The sequence below is a fragment of the Pholcus phalangioides genome, unplaced genomic scaffold, assembly GCF_987345545.1.
Source record: "Pholcus phalangioides strain wild (caught in Gottingen) unplaced genomic scaffold, Ppha-v1.0 ptg000010l_1, whole genome shotgun sequence".
NCBI classification, from domain to species: domain Eukaryota; kingdom Metazoa; phylum Arthropoda; class Arachnida; order Araneae; family Pholcidae; genus Pholcus; species Pholcus phalangioides.
In genome coordinates, this window is record NW_028301603.1 from 33,653,248 (window position 1) to 33,673,945 (window position 20,698).

The 20,698-nt window shown below is 40.0% G+C and overlaps 1 protein-coding gene across 1 annotated transcript in view; it reads right to left on the minus strand.

Annotated features, from left to right (window-relative positions):
* The window catches only part of LOC149081324 (neuroendocrine convertase 2-like), a 127,428-nt gene that overhangs the window by 16,953 nt on the left and 89,777 nt on the right, over positions 1 to 20,698 (minus strand). Inside the window, exons 3-6 of the mRNA XM_089238154.1 lie at positions 12,656 to 12,784; positions 4,692 to 4,800; positions 4,544 to 4,581; positions 3,535 to 3,611 (exon numbers count right to left, since the gene is read on the minus strand). Coding sequence (XP_089094280.1) covers positions 3,535 to 3,611; positions 4,544 to 4,581; positions 4,692 to 4,800; positions 12,656 to 12,784 — 353 coding nt within the window. The remainder of the gene's footprint in view (positions 1 to 3,534; positions 3,612 to 4,543; positions 4,582 to 4,691; positions 4,801 to 12,655; positions 12,785 to 20,698) is intronic.

Genomic DNA, 20,698 nt, shown 5'->3' on the forward strand with positions numbered 1-20,698 from the left:
TTGCTTCGAGCCGATGGACGTGTAAGGGTATGGAGACAACCTCATGAATCCATGGACCCTACATGTCAACAGGGGACTGTTCAAGCTGGTGGAGGCTCTGTGATGGTATGGGGCGTGTGCAGTTGGCGTGATATGGGACCCCTGATACGTCTAGATACGACTCTGACAGGTACGTAAGCATCCTGTCTGATCACCTGCACCCATTCGTGTCCATTGTGCATTCCGACGGACTTGGACAATTTCAGCAGGACAATGCGACACCCCACACGTCCAGAATTGCTACAAAGTGGCTCCAGGAACACTCTTCTGAATTTAGACACTTCCACTGGCCACCTAAATTCCCAGACATGAACATTATTGAACATATCTGGGATGCCTTGCAACGTGCTGTTCAGAAAAGATCTCCACCCCCCTCTTACTCCTACGGATTTATGGACAGCCCTGCAGGATTCATGGTGCCAATTACCTCCAGCAATACTTCAGACATTAGTCGAGTCCATGCCACGTCATGTTGGGGCATTTCTGCGTGCTCGCGGGGGCCCTACACGATATTAGGCAGAATAACCAGTTTTTTTGGCTCTTCAGTGTATAAAAAATGTGAAAATATTATAATAATTTCTTTGTATTTTAATGTATGCGTAAAACAAGTATTTCTCAGTAACGATGTGAGAAAAAAAAATGCATGTACAGTATATGTATGCAAGTACATCTAAAACAATTTCTAACTGCCAAATACTATGAATAACCAATAAACAGGTTTCAAGTTATACCTGCGCGCGTTACATTTCACAATTACCGTATACCAGTGTTTCTCAACATGTGGTCCGCAGCCAGACTTGATAATTTAATTCTAACTGAATGAAAAATTATTCAACCGTTGTAATATTGATATTAGTAATTTCAGTATGGGTTCAAATTAAAATTGGCTCTTCATATTTAGGTCTATCACACATCATCGAGGAAAATGCGATCCTAAATACGGGAGGTAACTAAATTGTGCTAAAAACAATGCAATCTATCGCCTTAAATACAACATGCTAACAACTAATGCTAAAATTGCTCAAGGGTTAGGAAATAAAGGACTGCTACAAAAATCACAGTAAGAAAGACTTGTTTCTCCAAAAAAAAATATTCGAATGATCGGATGACCATATTTGATTGAGAAAAAAAGGTGAACAGGAATCTTAAATGGGGACAATACGGGACAATGTGCACAAGTTATGATCACAAACATCGCCAGTAAGCACAACCAACATTTGTTATTAAAATTACGGAAAAAAATTTCTGACAAATATCAGAGATGAATATTTATCTTTTTTTTGCCATAACTATAATAATATAATTTATATATTATGAAAACGCGCTTTGTATCCACGACTTTAAAACGGGATAAATGTATAAAAAAAATAGGCACAAAACTGAAATATTACAGGAATGCCCCGTAATACGGGATACAAGTGGTCCGTAAATTTGTCTCAGACATTTTACTGGTCCTTACGTTCAGAAAGTTTGAGAAACGCTGCCTGTATTGACACTTTTTTCAAAGACACATTTTTTTAAAGCATTTTAAAGCATATATCTTTCAACTTAGAAATGGCGATATCTCTCGTACGATCCTTATTTCCTATATTTGTGCGGGGTGAAATAAGGTCAGCATGCTCTTCCAACTTCAATATTATACAGAAAGATAGCTGTAAGGGTCATTTCCTGATGTATATTACTTTTTTTTTTGGCATAGATCAGTGTTCGCCAACCTTATCGCACCTGCAGACCGGTAAAAATAATTCAGCTATCTGGCGGACCAGCGAAAATGAGAGAAATAATTTGCGAACCGGCAAAAGATAGAGGGATTGATAAATAAATCGAAAGAATAATTAGCGGACCGGCCATAACTAAATAGAAAGAAGATATAATTTGCGGAGATCGTGTGTGTGTGTGTGTGTGTGTCAAAAATGAATTAACGGGAAAAATAATTTTTTCAGAGCAGCTGAGACGGCAGAAACAGAAATAAAAACAAAATTTAGAGACAGAATTTTATTTCTTATAAATCTAAATGTAGCGGTTACATAGATTGGGTGAAATGTTTTGCGGACATAGGCGCAGAGAAAGTTCCCACGGAGCGGCACAGGTCCGTAGATCAACTGTTGAAGAACACTTGGTATAAGAGAGAGAATTTTTTTTTCCCCTCAATTTCCTTTTCCTCTTTCGTATTTTCAACACCAATATGAGTACAGTATATGTTGAAAAGTAAATGTGAAAAAATGAAAAAAAATTGGCGCACCCCCCCTTCCCCCCCCCCTCCTCCTATTGGCATGAAAAATAGGAAAAATATTTTCAAAATTTTCAGACTCCTCGAGAATCGAAACGGCAAGCAGAAATGAATATGTATTGAACATAACTTTTAAATCAGTGGATCAGATAAACGAATAATATTCAATCTGTGTTATCTCTCATCCAATTCTAGATAACTCTGATTAATCAATCAAAATGTTCATATACATCAAAATATTAAAGTTATCGAAATGTTCAAAAGTTCTTACGTTACACAGTTTTTGAGCGTTTTCCAAAATGATAAATAGTGGGGGGGGGGGGGCAATCACAATCGCAAAACTTTTGATTTCATGTTTATCTTTTCGGGTTAAGATAAACGGCTTATTATCGGAAAAAAAGACGTATAACCGCAGGAATTAACCGAGGTGCTAACTTTTGGGCCTGTTGATCCGCAATATTTTCACCCTACGATGATTACCCTATGGTATGGTACCAAAGGGCATCCTGGGTTTATACGCTTACGATGTTATATTGATTTCAACCGACAGGAAGCCCATGAAGGCGCTAACAAATCATTCGCCCAGTGTTAACACATGCGTCCAAGTAGCGTGGTGGTAAGATGCTCGTCTTCCACCGTGAAGGTTGCTTTCACGGACCCGGGAGAGGATATAGATAAGGTATTTCCCCTGATGAATTTGAGGCGAGAGACACCACCAATAGACAGCGTCTTCATTTCCAGCCCATCTCATTAGTGGCAGTAAATTGCAATGCCGCGATATGGCCAGAGTTGGTGTTTGGTGAAGTAGTGTTAACACATGGTGTGCGCCCCACCTTGGGCTTTCGCATCTAAGAGTACAATATATATATATACAAACAAAACAAAGATCAATCTGTAGATTTTGCGTTACCAGGTTGCACCATGAAGAGGACTACGTTGCATTTGTATTTGTATTTGATGTTGTGTGTACTCATTAAAAAAAAAAACCTCTCTACCGGCTTTTCATTATTGCGATTCGATCTCGCATTCTATGACCAAAAATGCTTGTTTTAGGTGCATTTTATCATTTCTTAAAGTTTGCCATATGAATTTAGAATCACCCTGTATACAGATTTGTATATGGTATTTATCAGACATCTCTGTCTAAGGGCCTTCCTTTAAGACGTGGAAAGAGTTTTCGTACTCTTTCCGTATCCGGCGTTTAAGGTTTTCAATTTGGAAATGATGGTATTTATTCAGTTTTCACAATGTCTTTTTAGCCTTACCTGTTGAACCAATCATCGGTGTACCTTGGGTATGGGAAAGGGTCATTACTGCTGAAGTCATAACTTGCTTTAGCGTTCTGAAAATAAATAAAGGATAATCTATAGATGAACCCGGGTTTGATACGTCCATAAATATTTATTGAAATGCAATAAAGTAACTATGTATATGATGCAAGTCGATCAGATAAAAAACGTCATGCGTACAGTCAACCCTTGGTTTACGAGCTTAATTATGAAATCCGTTCGTAACCCGAATTGTTCGCAAACCGAAATAATTTTTCTTGTAGGAATCAATGTAAAAAATGAATTGATTCATTTCTGGGACTTACGAAGATTTTTACGTTTTTACTGTGAACTTTTACAACAGATTCTGCGCATATGCTGGTTATGATAATTGATTAATACAATAACCTAACTTGATGATAACCATCATTAAACCAACACTAAAAAAATGCCATAGTTGAACAGATGAGATGAAAACGATGCCAGAGCAAAGTCCGGTTTAGGTGAATATGTATCATCTATAATCTCAGTGTCAAAGCCCTGAAAATCTCCGCTTTCTACATTTTCTGGCCACAAAGTACACTCCATGCCAATAAGCTGATGGTTCTGTAAAACACTTGCTGACAAGATCTGTACATAAGGATGTAGGATGATGAAATAATGTTCCCAGAAGTTATTGACTATTGATATTGTTACAAAACAACTTTGAAAAAAATGTTCCTCTCTTCAGAGCTTCATAAAGCTTGAAATGACCTGTTGATCCATGGGCTGGATTAGAGGAGTAGTACTTGGTGGCGGAAATTTTTCACTGTGATGAAATATAATTACTTAACCAACTTCTATCGAAAAAGAAAAAATTGTAATCTCAGACTTCCGAAATATGCACCTTCCGGGATTTAGACCGGTTTGGCGTGTTCGTAAATCGAATCGTTCGCAAACCGAGACGTTCGTAAACCAATTGGTGACTGTATTATGTGTATATGTGTCTCGATGACGTGATACTTACGTAGCTCTCTCTGAGATCGGGATGCATATAATCCACTCCTACAAAAAGGAAAATAATTTTTTAATGTTAAGATCTAACGGTACTCCATCATAGAAGTCACCAAGTTCAATAAAATTTATTAATTGATTCTTATCGTGTAATATCTCACCGTCGTCCATTATTGCCGTCGTAATATTGGAACCTGTACAGCCTTGAGACCACGCAGCCTCTACATTCAGATCTAGCCTAGGTTTACCCCCATTTTGGCCGACGTTTTTCTACAAAGAAAAGAATAAAAATGAATCGAGGAAAAAATGTACATGGAATTCAATGAAAATTTATTTCAATTTATGACCAATAAAGAAATAGCCACCGTCCCCGTCCCGCCCGCCCCGAGAAAATCGGTCTTTTGAAGTGGCACTGAGTGGATCAGGGGTTTTTAACATTTTTTGCAGCCGCGCCCCAAAATCAACAACAAGACTAGCTTCGCGACCCATAGGACTATCAGTTTTCCTAAATTAGTGAAACCAGTGACGCAGTAAGTGAGTGCATTTATAACAGGACAGTAAGCGAATTTGTACAACTCATTTAGGAGAAGTTCCTGTGAATCAAGTTTGGGTCGTGACCGATAACTCAAGAATCCCTGTATGTGAGTTGATTCGTGCGACCCTTCTCGAAAACCCCCTGCGAATCAAGTTTGGGTCGAGATAGATAGCTCAAGAATCCTTGGCCCCCACAAGGGTAGGACTGACAGGGCTCCAATCCTGGGGCCAGGGACGAATCTCATTTTTTGTTTTTTTTCACGCTATATACTCACTATAAAGGGGCCCGTGAAAAGTCTGGTCAGGGGAGGGGGGGAGCTGCCAAATGTCTCAGCCTAGAAGCCCTGGTCCAAGATGTGGGGGGCCATGCAAGAATCCCTGGCTGTAAGTAGATTTGTACGACTTTTCTTCTTGGAAGCTCCTGTGAATCAAGTTTGGGTCATGGCCGATAGCTTGAGTCCCTGGCTATAAGTGAATTTGTATGACCAGTTCGGAAGCCCCTGTGAATCAAATTTGTATCGCGACCAATAGCTCAAGAGCCCCCTGAATGTTAGTGGATTTGTAGGACTATTCTTCCCGGAAGCCACCGCGAATCAAGTTTGGGTCGGTTCCCATAGCTCTAGAATCCCCGTCCGTAAATTGATTCGTACAACCTTTCTCAGAAGCCCCTGCGAATCAAGTTTGGGTCGTGACCCATAGCCATTGGGTATAGCAGTCTGATGCATGCGCCATCTTTACCTCCTTTTTGTAGTATATCCAATGGCTGTAGGGGAGATGGCCTTTTTCAGTGACGTTACGAGCTTCGTGCTGAGGCCTTTTGTGGAGACCGATACCTCAGGAATCCACGGCTGTAAATGGATTCGTACGACCAATCTCAGAAGCCACGGCGAATAAAGTTTGGGTTGTGACCCATAGCTCAAGAGTCCCTAACTGTAAGTGGATTTATACGGCTTTTTATTGCCGAAGCCCTGAGAATCAAGTTTGGGTCTAGACCAGTGATTCCCAACGTGGGCGTTAACGCCCCCCGGTGGGTGATGGAATGTTCAAGGGGGGGGCGGCGGTAGAAGCTACGAGTGTAACATAGGATTCTATGGGTTAGATTGCGTTGGGGGCGATGGGAGAAAAAAGGTTGGGAAACTGGTCTAAACCGATAACTCAAGAATACCTGACTGTAAGTGGATTCGTACGACCCATCTCGGATGCCACTGCAAATCAAGTTTAAGTCGAGACCGATAACTAAAGAATCCCTGGCTGTAAATAGATTCGTACGACTCTTCTTGAAGCCCCTGTAAGTCAAGTTTGGGTTTTTGCCCATAGATCAAAAATCCCTGTCTTTAAGTGGATTCGTACGACCCATCTCGGAAACCCCTGCGAATCAAGTTTGAGTCACGACCCATAGGTAGAGAATCCCTGTAGAAGGCAAAATCATATCCGATCAGAAAAAATTGCCCTTATTGGGAGACAGCCCTCCTCCCCCCCCTTTATAGGGGGGTCCATTGCATTTACCTATATTTTTGTAACCGTGTGCCACTCCTTCTGGTCATTTTAGTGATACTAATATGAATTAAATTGAAATAGAGATAGGCCTCGGGTAAACGAAAGAATCTCCATTTCAACTCTTCTGAGGGTAATTTTTGCGTCATTATCTTCGAAAGGAGAAGAGTCTTCTCGATTTCCCCGAAGGACGGCCATTCTGAAATGAATTTTTCTTTTGAAGGACCGAATATCTTTAAAATGTCACGGTGTCATAGGCTCTCGAACTCATCCTCATTTGGTTAAGTGTCTCTTTCGGCCTCTAGGGGGGGACACAATCATTTTTCAACTTCAAAAGTGACGCAGTTGCGCTACATTTGAAGCGAAAATGAGGAGAATAGAATGTTTTGAACCTTCTTGAAAAAGGAAAAAAAACCAGCATTATACGTATATTTAAAACTTCAGCGTTGTTTTTCTCTCTCGTGTGAGAATAAATTCATCGAAAAAGTGACAGAGAGCGAATGGATGAGCAGGTGAGTGAGACAATGAGAAAGGGAGCGATGGATCAAGTGAGTCTGGGAGTTGGTGAGTGAGCAAATGAGCTAGTGAGTGACCAGCTGAGTGAGTGAATAAGCGAGTGAGTGAACAGAGAAGCAAATGGTAGAATGAGTGAACAGAGAAGCAAATGGTAGAATGAGTGAACAGAGAAGCAAATGGTAGAATGAGTGAACAGAGAAGCAAATGGTAGAATGAGTGAACAGAGAAGCAAATGGTAGAATGAGTGAACAGAGGAGTACCCGTGGTCTACCCGTTAACTCATTTTTCACCTCGACGAAATAGAGCTACACAAGTCGGGGCAAGAATTGGCGCAAAGCCCCATCTAGCCAAACTATTTATTAACATTGCTTTCACGAAACTGTATTTTCAGTTAGAACATCATGAAAAAAAAAAATGTGTTTCAAATTAGCTCATTTATACGATATTATGTATGCGTAAGAGTTCATCAAAAGTTACATAGTTCGTAGTTTAATTAATACGGAGTTATTATTATCTGTAAATGTATAATTTTGTGCATAGTATAAGTTCACCTGTTTAGCCAGACCTGTAAAAATGAGTATACTTCATTAATACGTGAGGTATTGGGAGTAGCTGGGATTATCTACTTAACATGATCAGACATGGTTGTGTAGGTCAGCCATAAATCTTACGAATTTGTCACTTTTGGCGACTTTTTTTTGTTAATCGACGATATTCCGATCCCTAGGCCAAGGGTTCTTAACTTATGGGTCGCGATCCAAACTTGGGTGATAGGGGCTTTTGAGATGCATCGTTCAAATCCACTTACAGCCAGGATCTCTTAAGCTATGGGTCATGACTAAAACTTGATTTGCAGGGGCTTCCGAGAAGGGTCGCACAAATACACTTATAGCCAGGGATTCATGATCACGACCCAAACTTGACTCACAGGAGCTTCTTAGATGAGCTGTACAAATTCACTTACAGTCCCGTTATGAATTCACTTATCGTGTCACTGGTTTCACTAATTTCGGAAAGAAACAGTCCAGCGGGTGAAGCTTTTTGTTGATTTTGGTTCGGCTGAAGAAGGTTAAGGCCGGGAAAACACTATAGAAGTTTGATAAAAGATGTTTTACGGAACTTGTAACCAATAAGCGGATCGATTAAGTTGTGAACAAATAAAACAAATGCACAACACGTACACATTACACAGATGAGCAATAACAAACGAAGCGGAATACAAAAGAAAGAAAAAAAAAAGACATATATACATATAAACAAATATAAACTATGTGGCCCCAAGGGACACTAAGCCCTTCCACGAAGCCAAAAAGAATTTATACAGTCGAATCCCGTTTTAACGAGTACCGTTATAGCAAAAATCTCGTTTTAGCGAACAATTTTCTAATCCACCCTGATAAGTTTCACGTAGGAATAATGTTAAAATGGAAAAATATACTTGGAATTCCTTTGTAACGAAATTTCGTTTTAACGAAGTGATTCCTCCGGTCTCTTGGAGTTCGTTATAACGGGATTCGGCTGTATTACATTGTTTCGCCGCCATTGTGAGCCGCCAAGTACGCAGTATAATTATAGAAAAAGAACACGTAAAAAATTTAGGACATGATTATTATAACACAGTTCAATGTAAAATAACATCAGATTTGAACTTTAAACAAGATGACGCGAGTATATTCTTGGTACAACATTAATACACATAAAAAATATATAATTTTAAGCAGTAATATGTAAAAATATATTGTTAATTTTATATTTATCTAGCTTTTCGATATGGACAGCTTCAGAATATGTCATCAAAATTTTGAATGCTTTTCTGATACTTGTAAATTTCATATTTGTGGTTAGTATTATTAGTAGTTGGCTTTTTGACATTAATTTAGGGGCAGCAAATGAGAAACACTTTTGAGAGAAATAGATGTTTTTTTCTGTTTTCGGCACTTCAAAATCATGTCTGAATCTCGCCGCTGTTCTATTTGTGTTTCTCTGAAGCCAATTTTTGTTTTTCGTCGCAAAATTTTATCGTTCGGTAAATATATAATTATCTGATGTCTAGTGTTTGACAGTTAGTTTTGTCTATCGTTTTTAGTATAGTTTTTGTGTTAGCATAGTTCTTACCTTGTTATGTGTGTTACTTAGTTTCATGATATTGCTATGGTATGCTCCACCCCACGCACATAAACCGCAAGTCATAATTGAGAAAACCCACGCGTAAAAAGACATGTTTCAAAAAATTATCTCCTATCAAATACTTGAGCTTGTATAAAAAAAGAGCTTCGTAAAATCGAATTTTTTTTTTTGTTATTTTATAGCAATTCCATTTCAAGTCATCCTGCATTGGTTACCCCCTAAGTATTATTATTCATGCACTCTTTGGATTTTTTGGCAGTTGCAGTTTTGTTGTGCTTGAGGATGACAGATATGAACTTTAATGGAGATTTCTCTGTGTCGGAATTTAAGCTTCTCTCGTTCTATAGTAATGTGATATTAGGTCTTTCGCGCGTTCAATTCAAGTTTTTTCGCAACCATCCACTGATTAATGCGTTTCGGATCATCCTCCGTCTTTGTTATTAAAGTTGTTATAGCGTCATCCTCTAAGTCAGCGGTTCTCAATCGGTGCTCCGCGGAGCCCTTGGGGATCCGTGTGCACTTCCCAGGGGCTCCGCGGCCACTCGAGGGTAATAAAATAAATCAATAAATTTTATCAACAATCAAAAAAAGTAGCCTAAAGGCAAGCCCGTCATTTAGGGGGGGGGGTCAGGTGGGGCCGTTGCTCCCCCTGGCTTTTGAAAATACACTAGAAATGACATATATATACATACATTGAGTACACGTGCTTTGGCTCCCCCCCCCCCCGGAAAAAGTTGAAATGACGGCCCAGCACCTAAAGGGTACCGTCATATAGATAATATACTAAAAAGGGCTCCTCGAGTTAAACAGGGCTCCGCCATAGAAATTGTACACTGAAAAGGGCTCCGCTAGTCAGAAAAGGTTGAGAACCGCTGCTCTAAGTAGAGCTTTGTCTTCGGCAAATGAAATTAATTGACCGTTTAGTTTCAGTTTACACAGTTATTGATAGTTTTTTTTTTCCAGGTTTATAAAGAATATTTATCAAACTGTTAAAAGTGTAATCCCGGCCTAAGAATCCCTGCTCTAGGCTGATCACATTTCCGAATACAGTCAAACCTCGTTAGTGCGTCACCCGGTTAACACGTCACTCCGCTTACCGGGTCACTTTTTGTAAGTCCCAATTGTCCTCATGCAGGAATTGGCACAGCTATGGCTTATTCCGTTTAACGAGTCACTCCGCTTACTAAGTCATATTTTTGCTCTCCCAAGAGCGACTCATTAACGAGGTTTGACTGTACACGGGGCGAAAAAAAAAGGGGGGGGGGGAAAGAGAAATCGTCAATTGTCGTCAAAAATGATGCCAAACATAAGCAAAACTGTTAAGTATGACTGGAATATGAAAAATTCCTAAATGTGTGTGGCGGGAAATAAAGTCCTACTGAGAACAGGGACGTAACTAGGATTTTTGCCGCCCCCACAACTTTCAAATTCGATAATTTTATAACTGTGTTATTTGTTCCCACCTAAAATTGCCGCCCCCCCTAAATTTTGCCACCCGAAGCAGTTGCCTTCCCCCCCCCGTCCCTCCCTCTACTTACGGCCCTGACTGGGAATGCCAGTGAATTAATGTAATTCATGAGAAAAAAAGAAAAACGTTGATCATATGACAAATACGTGAGACGAATATTCATACTTTTAGTCATAATTATTATAATACAGTAGAACCTTCGTAATGGACACTCCCCATTAGAGGGCGCTTCCCGTTAACGGATATTTTTGAAGTTTGAAAACGGGCCTCAGTGAATATTTCACTATCCATACAAATATAATAATGGGCTGGCGGCGCTACACATAACAAGCATTATGCGCAGAGACAAACTCCACGTCAGGTTCACAACACGCACACGCGCATTCCAACGTGTACCAATTCGTTAGAAGTTACGCAGGGGAATGTGGACGAGGTGCATGTGTGGTTTAGTGGTAGCATATTTACAGGCACTATCTGTTAGCGGACAAAGCTTTCGGTTCTGTGGTGCCCATTATCGATAGTTTCCACTGTATAGTTAATATGTGCGGAAAATAATTTGAATCCTTGTCACGACGCTTATTTGAAAGAGGAGGAATAATCGGGTTGACCATATGAACCGTATTTACCGGGACATTTCCTGTCCAGAGGTTTTTAACAGCTGGCTGATGAGAAGATATATTTTGGAAAGAGAGAGAATTCAACTGCCCCTGCCCGCGGGGAATCATTCGTTGCCTCTGTAGTCTAGGGCAGTGGTTCTCAACCGGGGGCCATATGGCCCCCTAGAGGTACTGGGATACTTCAAGGGGGCCACGGAAGAAAATTTAGAATTGGTTTGTAGGGCTGCAGAGAGCTGAGAAGAAAAATTAAGGTGTGAAGAAATAATGTTTTTATATTAGTGACTAATATAAAAAATGTTATACACTTACAGAATCCAACAAAACCCACCCTCAAAACCAGGGCCGTCTTAGGGCATGAACCCACCCGGGCCTCACCACCTACATTTTGCAGCAGGTTCCCCACTCTTGTGAGGGGTCATGCCCTGGGTCTCGTGTCCATAAGTGATCCCTCCTTATGATATTTTATAGTACAATAAATTTTGAAAATAAGTAGGAAATATGTAGGCTGTTTATTTCTGGCTGTAAGTATGGGACTACCATAGCATCACTTTGGCTGAGGGGCCCATGATTTTGAGACGGTCCTGAATAGAACTCGGATTCGCGGAGAGCTCAATAAATTCTAGGCCAGTGGTCTCGAGACCAATCTTTTTTTTCAAAATTTTCATTCAGTATACATTCAATGAAAAAATCAATTCAATACGTATAAAGGATCTTGCTTCTAGATGAGGGTCGAAGACTCTGGGTAAGACAGGGGAGCCACGAGAAAACAAATATGCTTCAAAGAGGGCCCCGGGCAAAAAAAGGTTAAGAAACGCTGGTCTAGGGCGTTCACCCGGAAAGTGAAAGGACGTGGGTTCGATTCCTCGCAAGTGCAGTTGAATTTTCTCTCTTTCCAAAATATATCTTCGCATCAGCCAGCTGTTAAAAACCTTGTATGGATAGCGGAGAGTGACATTATCCCCGGACATTTCCTGTATTTTCCCGTAATTCCAGCCATGGCATCCTTTTTTTTTCATAAAAATGTCCCGTATTTTAACGAGGCCAGATCAAGTTTTTGTTCTTCACTAAAATCAATGATTTAAATTACTTTCCTAATCTTTACAGATAAGGATAATCGTGATTAAAAAGAAAAATATGAATGACCATCTCACACGCTTTCCATGTGAAACATTTTCCCATGAATTTCATTTCAGAAAAACTGCGTTTTGCGCGACAGCTTCATTCCACGCCATTTGATGATTTTTTTCAGTGATTTCATCGGTAAAATGGCAGTTCTGCTTGCTTTTTGGCACATTATTTTTGGCGACGGTTCCGAGTACTTGGATGCCAAATCCCTCGTATTTAGGGTAACCTAATCTGAGATACTCACCAGATACCACTGGTACGGGAAATAGGGATCTGTTGGTTCGGAAATTGGGGTCTGGACTTCTCCCAAATGAAGCTGCTTGTAGCCACGTTTCACTCTCTTGAAACCCGTCTGCTGAAAAGCCGTTGCCACCTAGAGCAGCAAACAAAATAGAAAAAACAGAACATAAATCAATTAAATAGGAACAATAGAATCGATAACAATGTAATTCCATCAATGACTTTCTCTCTCTCTTTCTCGTGTTTGTTCTTGAGAAAAGTCCTTATTTTTGGTTTTGTTGAAAGGGATTTTTCTGTATTTTATTTTCCCCCTCCGACATTTTTATCGCGAACGAATGGAAATCCCTTTTATTCACTCTCTCACAAGATTTTATTTACTTTCATCTTACTTTTTCGCCCCTCCCCCCCGCCTTTTCTCTTGCAAATGTAATTTACTTCAGTAATCTTATTTCCTTTTGTAATGTAATGCTCTTATATATATTCACTAATTCTTCTCTCCGAAAGGATTTTAGGGGATATTTTTATTTCCCTTCCCCTACGAATCTCTTATTTTCCTCCCCCCAGCGTTGAAAATTCTTGTGATGTAAGTTTTATGTATTTCTTTGTTCGCAACGAGGGAGAATTTTTCTTCGATTCCCGAAAGAAGATGTTTATTATTTTGGCTTCGGGCTCTTTGTTTTGTTCGACGCCCACGCACTCCACGCTCCTTATCTTACGCACGCACGCATGGCCTAAAGGAATTTCACTAAACCCTAGATGTTGTGTTTTCCTAGGGATTCCCGATTCTACGGCCATTTTTAAAAAAGTTGGGAGACCTAAAAATAGACACGTTGTCGTGTCGATTATCTACCAGATTAATAGCGGTAAGTATAATCCAGGATAATTATCATTGTTGCCGGAACCTGAGGGCTCAGGCTATTTGAGGAACCCCCCCCCCCATGCAAGTTTTGCCTAATGAATTGTTAATGAATAAACAACGCAGCACAGCACCTCCACCTCCTATTCACGCGCAGAAGTCCAGTATTTTCTGGCCGACTGGCCACTTTAAGCCCCCCCCCCCTAAGTGCTTTTATGGTGTTGATGCATCACCACCTAGAGATAGAAGGCCTTCGCACTCTGCTTGTAACGTCAAGTAAGTAGTCAATTTTCCCTCAGAATGTTCAGGGGAAAAAAAAAATCCCTCCCCTGCGTGCCAGTATCATCGCTGTGAGGAAAAGAAACGATCGGGCTCAGAATTGGCGATTTCCATGCCCCACATCCAATCACTATGTGGTATTTGTGAGTCAATCAGGAAGATTCTACGCCAAAATAAGAACTAACGAAATAGGATGCTGTGTTTCAAAATGTGGCAAACTTGCTAGGTAGTCTGAATGGCAAACACTGCAGAGGCGTTCTATCTGTAGGTGGTGATGGTTGATGCCCTTGGGCGGTAGTAATGGCCAAGTAGCCAGCCACTATGTGGTCGTGTGGTCATTCTGCTGGACCCCGCATCATGGAGATCGAGGTTCGGACAGCGTTGACGGCACAGTGATGGGTCGTTGAAGTTGGTGTTCTGCGGTTGTCCAACTTCGGTTCGTGAATGTGGACCGGGGAAGTAAGTCTCCAATTTAAAGGGTGCAAACCACACACCAAGACCAAACGACCGACGCGATACGTTACGTAACATGAATATTCAGGCGTGATATTGATTTTCACTTCAAAATATGGAAGGCAGATGGCAGCACTAGCAAAAACACTAAGAGATACGCATAACTCTGGCAACATAAATACTTAAGGACCACACACTCACAACACATTGTGGAACATACTAATTCGTTAGGAATCCCCCCTAGAGCATATATGCTTGAACTATGGCCCGCGGGCTAAAAGTGGCCTTTGGTGTCTGATGTGTCATCTGATTTGGTCCGTGACCTCAAACCTAATTTTTTAAAAATCAACTAAGTGGCACATTTACAGGTCACTTAAGTAACCCACGATACATTTCCACATCGCTTAAGTGGCCCGCGATACATTTCCAGATCTAATAGACAGACCCCCGGCACATTTACAGATCCTTCAGGTGACCTGCGACATATTTACAGATCACTGACGTGTGACACTGTTCCCCTACACTTAAGTTATCTTCGACACAGTTCCATATCACTCAAGTGGTCCACGGCACACTTCCACATGACTTAGGTGGCCTGCGGTACATTCCCATATCACTAAAGTGACCCGTGGAATACTTACAGATCATTTAGTGGCTCGCGATACATTTACAGATCAATTAGGGGGCTCGCGATACATTTACAGATCACTTAATTGGTCGCCACACCATTTCAAATCAATAAAGTGGCCCACATTCTCCTGAAGGTTGAGCACCCTTGCCCCAGAGGAATATGTCCGAGATGCATGTAAGGTTAAGTAGTACTGTAGTGAGCCAGGGTGCAAAGTTTCTTACGTGAACCATCCAGAAGAGCTTCTACCCCCCATTGACATTTCACGCGAGATGGCCGAAAACAAATAGACGATATGGGCGTCTGCGGATAGATCTTGATCAGGCAAATTCAGTGGTACCTCAATGAGAGCAAAGGCAACCAAAGGCTCTTGTCGGGGTAACGGCACCCTTTGGTTTCATTAGATAAAATGATCGTGGATCCGTCGTCCCGAGCGCTAGTTAAGCTTTTAGAAATTTTAGAGATCACATAAAAATATTTATTTCTACAAAAAAGAGGGCATGATGGGTTATAAAAAGGAGACGAGACATGAATTACATTAGAATTTCGCTTGCCACATGGAGATACTCCTGGTATAAAAGACAACTAAACTGTTCAGCGTTTGTTGGACTTGAACTTGCTTTACGACTACTATCATCCACAATCTGTTAAAATAGGCCTATTCAGTTAACAATCAAAAGTATGAATCGGCAATATGGGTGCCTATGAATAGATCTTGATCAGACAAATCCAACGGTACCACAATGGTAGTAAGAGCCAGAGTCTACAGCGGCCATTAAAGTATTGTGTCAGCAAGTTTTGAGCCATTTTTGACTCGCTCCCCCTGCCCCTCGACAAAAGTCAGCAAAACTCTGACCCCCACTCCCCTTGTTAGCAAACTTCTGTAAGACTGCCCCCCACGAATTGGTGTGTGTTGTACACTTAGTATCAATCTGTGTGTTGTACACTTAGTATACAGTCGCTTTCGTAGCCCGGGGTATTTGGGGGGAACACACACTCATACTTCCGGCACAACTCAATCGGTAGTAAATTGCCTATGGCGATAGACCGGAGTTGTGCTCGGATTGAATGAATGAATGTCCTCACAAATAAAAGTCCGCGCATATTGGGACAATCTACAGTAGATGACACCATCTACTATAGCTGGTGTGCATTGCATATATATATATATATATATATATGGTGGGAATAGGAGGGGGTCCCGTGTCCCCTTCCTCTAAGACAACCAAAACCTTATTTTCAATGAAAAAAAAAAATTGAAATATATCGGAAGAAAATACATTGTTAAGTAATTAATTAAGTCATCTTATGTTAATATCATTGCTATTTGAAGGCCGATAACTCAAAAATTTATCTTTAAGAAATTCATGGTACCCCCCCTCCCCCTCGATTGGGATTGACCTTCGAGAATATACATAGTGAGTTCGACCACCACTGTCTGACACTATGTAGTGAACTTTGCTATCAGTGCACAGGGATCATTTTTCACATGATAACAAACTGAACAATGAGCAAACTATTTTTTTTGCTTGTGTTTTAAGTTTTGAACATTGATTAATAAAGTGTAGATAGATTGCCGTTGCTAGTTGGTGCACTCTGAGCTCTCATCTTCATCAGGGTTTCTCTAAATTCCGGAGATGGTAATCGGTCAATGTCAAGATGGTTGCTTAAGAACAACTATTTGAGTGATTTGCGGTGATTCCTTTCTTTATCGATGCGATTTTATTTAATCATTGCAGATGTGACTGGTCCTCACTATGGGGCGCGGTAGCCCAGGTCGATAAGATACTCGCCTAAAGTACCAAAGGGTGTTCAGAGGTGTCGCGAGTTCGATAGCCGGTTCGTCCTTGTCAGAAAACTTTCCTGATGCAGGGGTACAACAGAAACGGCGACTTGACCGCAGTAAAAAATTGCTACCGCATGGAGTCCCCCATCGAGGGGTTAGCGCGCCAACCTCTCGATGAGTATAAAAAACAAGCCTGCCGTTCGGAATCGGCAATAAATTATAGGTCCCGGTCTATTTAGCCCTCGTGTACAGAAAATGACCGTGGTGCGACAAAAAAAAAAAAAAAAAAAAAAAATGGTCTTCACTATAGTCAAGGTGAGCCCACACCACGAGTTTTTCAGAGAAATGGTAAATGAAAAATACACAAATTACATATATGCCGTTAATAACATTTCATATTTTCATTAAGGGTGGTTGGTGACGTAATCATCATTCAACCACCCCCCCCCCCCAACCCCGATGCTGACGTAATACTCGAACGGCTCCACAGACAAAGGATGGCAGAGCAAAATGCTGGATCGAGAAAAATTCATATAAATGAAGCCTTTTTCTCTTCAATAGCTTTCTAGATCGGAAGCGAATGGAATCTTTACAGCATATCCTCATTCAATAGGGAAAACAAACTAATTAAATAATTCTGAATCTATCGCATTCAATGATGAAGAAGAAAAACTCCCAAATTCTCTTCATCCCCACAGTTGACAATCTAAATTGAAAAACAATTCATTAATTAAGAATAAATTCTGCTATTTAATAACCCACTTTCTTGAAAGAACGATTCAATTAACGATATCAATTTCTTTTCCCCCGTTGGGTTTATAAATTCGGTTAACTCGCGAAATTTTAAATCGAGAATTTGAGGCGTACTTAAGGCGATTGCACCTTAGAAACTATGTGGAAAATAGTCGAAAATAAGTCATTAGGTTTGATCTATTTATAGAAGGTGAAACCTATCGCGCGGTACGAACAGAAAAAACATCACGTGATTCATTTTTCATACCACCATTGAAACATACGCTAAAGTGTGCACGACGCCATTCTCCCACGGCGTCTAGTTTTTCTGACCTTAAGCTCTCAAATGAACCATTTTATCAACGTGACATGCGCCGTGTTCTCGCGACGATGTATTTTCATGATGAAATGACATAACGCAGCGTTTCTCAACCTGTGGTCTGCGTACCGGTGGTGGTACGCGACGACGGCATGGGTGACTTGAGTGCAGGCAGACCTGATACTTTAATTTTAACTGAGTGGAAATATTCAACCGTTGCAATTGATATTAGTGATATCCATATGGGCTCAAATAAAAATCATACATCATCGAGGAAAATGCAGGAAATTGCCATCCGGGATACCACTACATTTTGCCAAAAAGTGCAATTTATTGCCTTAAATGAAATTTTCTAATTACTGCTAAAATTTGCTGAAGGGTAGGGTAAATAAAAGGCTGCTACAAGTAACAGAGAACAAAAATGTATTTCACGGGGAAAAACATGGAAATGACCAAATTGCATTGAGAAAAATTCGGTAAATTGCGATCTTACACACGGTATAATATGGGGACACATCGCTAAAATTTTCATCAAAAACGTTGCCAGAAAAGTCACTATCACCAATAGTTATTAAAATTGTAAGGGGGAAAAAAATGTTGCACCGGTATATAAAGTGTTATGAAAACGCTGTGTGTGTATTGATAGCTTTAGTAAATATTAAAAATTCAAATAAGCAGTTGGATAAGTTGAAAAAAACGGCACAAGTGTATAAATAAAAACCGGAACAGCCAAAATTACCGGAATGCCCCGTATTACGGGACACGAGTGGTCCTTCAAATTGTTTCAGGCATTTTACTGGTCTTCGTTTTAAGAAAGGTTAAGAAACGCTGACACATATAACATAATTTCTCTTCATTTTTCTTCATTCCTTTCTATCCCATTCGTTAGAAGGCATTAACAAAATTATTGACGGTGATTTCATCGAGCGCAGTCTGATAAAATAGTGTTTGAAATGGGGCAACATTGTCTAACTTGATTATAACGGCGCCTCTGCTATAGCGTGGGGGTCCCGGTGAATTCCCGCAGAAAATAATGTTAATGAACCTTGCTTATACCGTCGATGAAAACGTAACGACCCTTAATTTTGCCTCTCTAGGCTTTCCTTTTTTGTAAAAATGTCCCGTTTATTCAATGAAGCTCATTTAAATTTGTAATCTTTACTGAAAGATGGTAGAGCACTAAAGTTTTTAAACTCAACTGTAACAGTTCATTTACGACCAAGAATTCCCTTATAAGCGATAATTGGCAATTTCGCTGACTATTGTCAACATTTTAAGCTAGAATTTCCAATGTCTCTGTTTGTGATTCCAATTCCCAGCACTTTTCTTGATGAAATATGGTCACCCCTAATCCAGTGGTCTTCAACCTTTCACGCATTGTGGGACAAATAAAGCCCGCCGGCCCCACAAAACCGTATACCGTGGTATTCTCGGTTACAAAACAGGGTTCTCTACACTTATCGAACAATTTACTCTGAATTCATTTCTTTCATTGAATTAGAATTTTTATTCACTTTTCTTGTCACCGACGCTTAATTAATTAATTAACTTCTCCTTAATTAATTAATTCTTATTTGACTCGACAATTCTGAAATTATTTTTCATTAATTTTGGCATTTCTGAAATTACTCTTGACAGTTCTGAAGTTATTTCTTCCAGTAGTTCCGTAGCTATTTTTCCATTAATTGTAAATTTTCATTATTAATTCTAAATTTTTTTGGAAGTATTTCTTTAGTATTTAATCGTTTTTCTATGTAAATTAGATATTTTCTGAAAATAGTCGGCGCGCCTCAGCGGAAAAGCCCGAAGGGCCCACAGGTTGAACACCCCTGCCCTAATCAAAAAGAAATTTCATTTTCTCATACAGTATTTTTCACTGCATCTGATTATTATATTTTTCATCCACAAAAGGTCTTGAAAACGTGAAAACCTCGGTTCTAACAGCACCTCGGTTATAACGGCAAAACTTCACAGAATCTCTGATCTCGTTACAACAAATTGAACTGTAATTAAGGTATAGGAAGTCTTCCGGATTTGATGCATTACAATTTGCTTTGTTGATATCGGTAAAAGGCCTTAATATAGAGCTGAGCTAACAACAATCTTTGGGAGTTTCTAATGAACACCAGAATCGTTATCTTTGATAATATTTTTTTCAAACAAAAACTATGTCGAAATGATGAAATATTGCAAAAATCACCAAAACTAGAGAGTACTGAATCAAAATGAAACCGTCGCCTCGATCAGAGCCGTCTTAACCGCATCGAAGGGCCTCCTGCACCAACTGATTTTTCTGAGCCTCTACCTGGTGAACTCTCGAGAATTTTAACCAGTTATAATTTTTGTGAGGCCCTTCTTCTCTTGAGGCCCCCGGGCCGTGCGTTAAAGCAGCGTAGCACTGACTTGGTTCAGGATTATTGACAAACATAAACCACTATGAAGGTTGGCAATACGCTTTCTCTCTACTGTTACAACCAATGCTACATAACCATACAATGCACCTAGTAAATACTCCCCTGGGAAATTTCTAACGAATGGGTAAATCCCGGAATGCGCGTGTTCACCTCTAACGTACTTATATTATCAGAGTTATGCTTGTTTCGAGTTCTACTGGTGCTGCCATCTGTCCTATGGAAGTGAAAATGGCAAATGCTTTAATTTTTTTTTTTTTTATGTCATGTAGGTGTCCCGTTGAAGATTAGGTTTGACAAACACAAGCGCGACAGATTTTAGAATGTGCAAACACAATAAAAAAGTAAGGTCATATACGCAAAAAAAAATGTCATGACCGGGGGAAAAGCGGCAACTTTAGTACAGGGTGTCCCATAAATTCATAAATAGTTTACAAATTCATAAAAATTGAGAGAATAAGTTTATTTGGAAAAATAGTTATTCTCACGAAAGAGGTTTTTTTTTGGTACAGAAAAAAAGTTTAGTTCAACTTTTTGTCGATAGATGGCGGTGCAGGAAAGCAAATCGCCGGAAATATGCCGT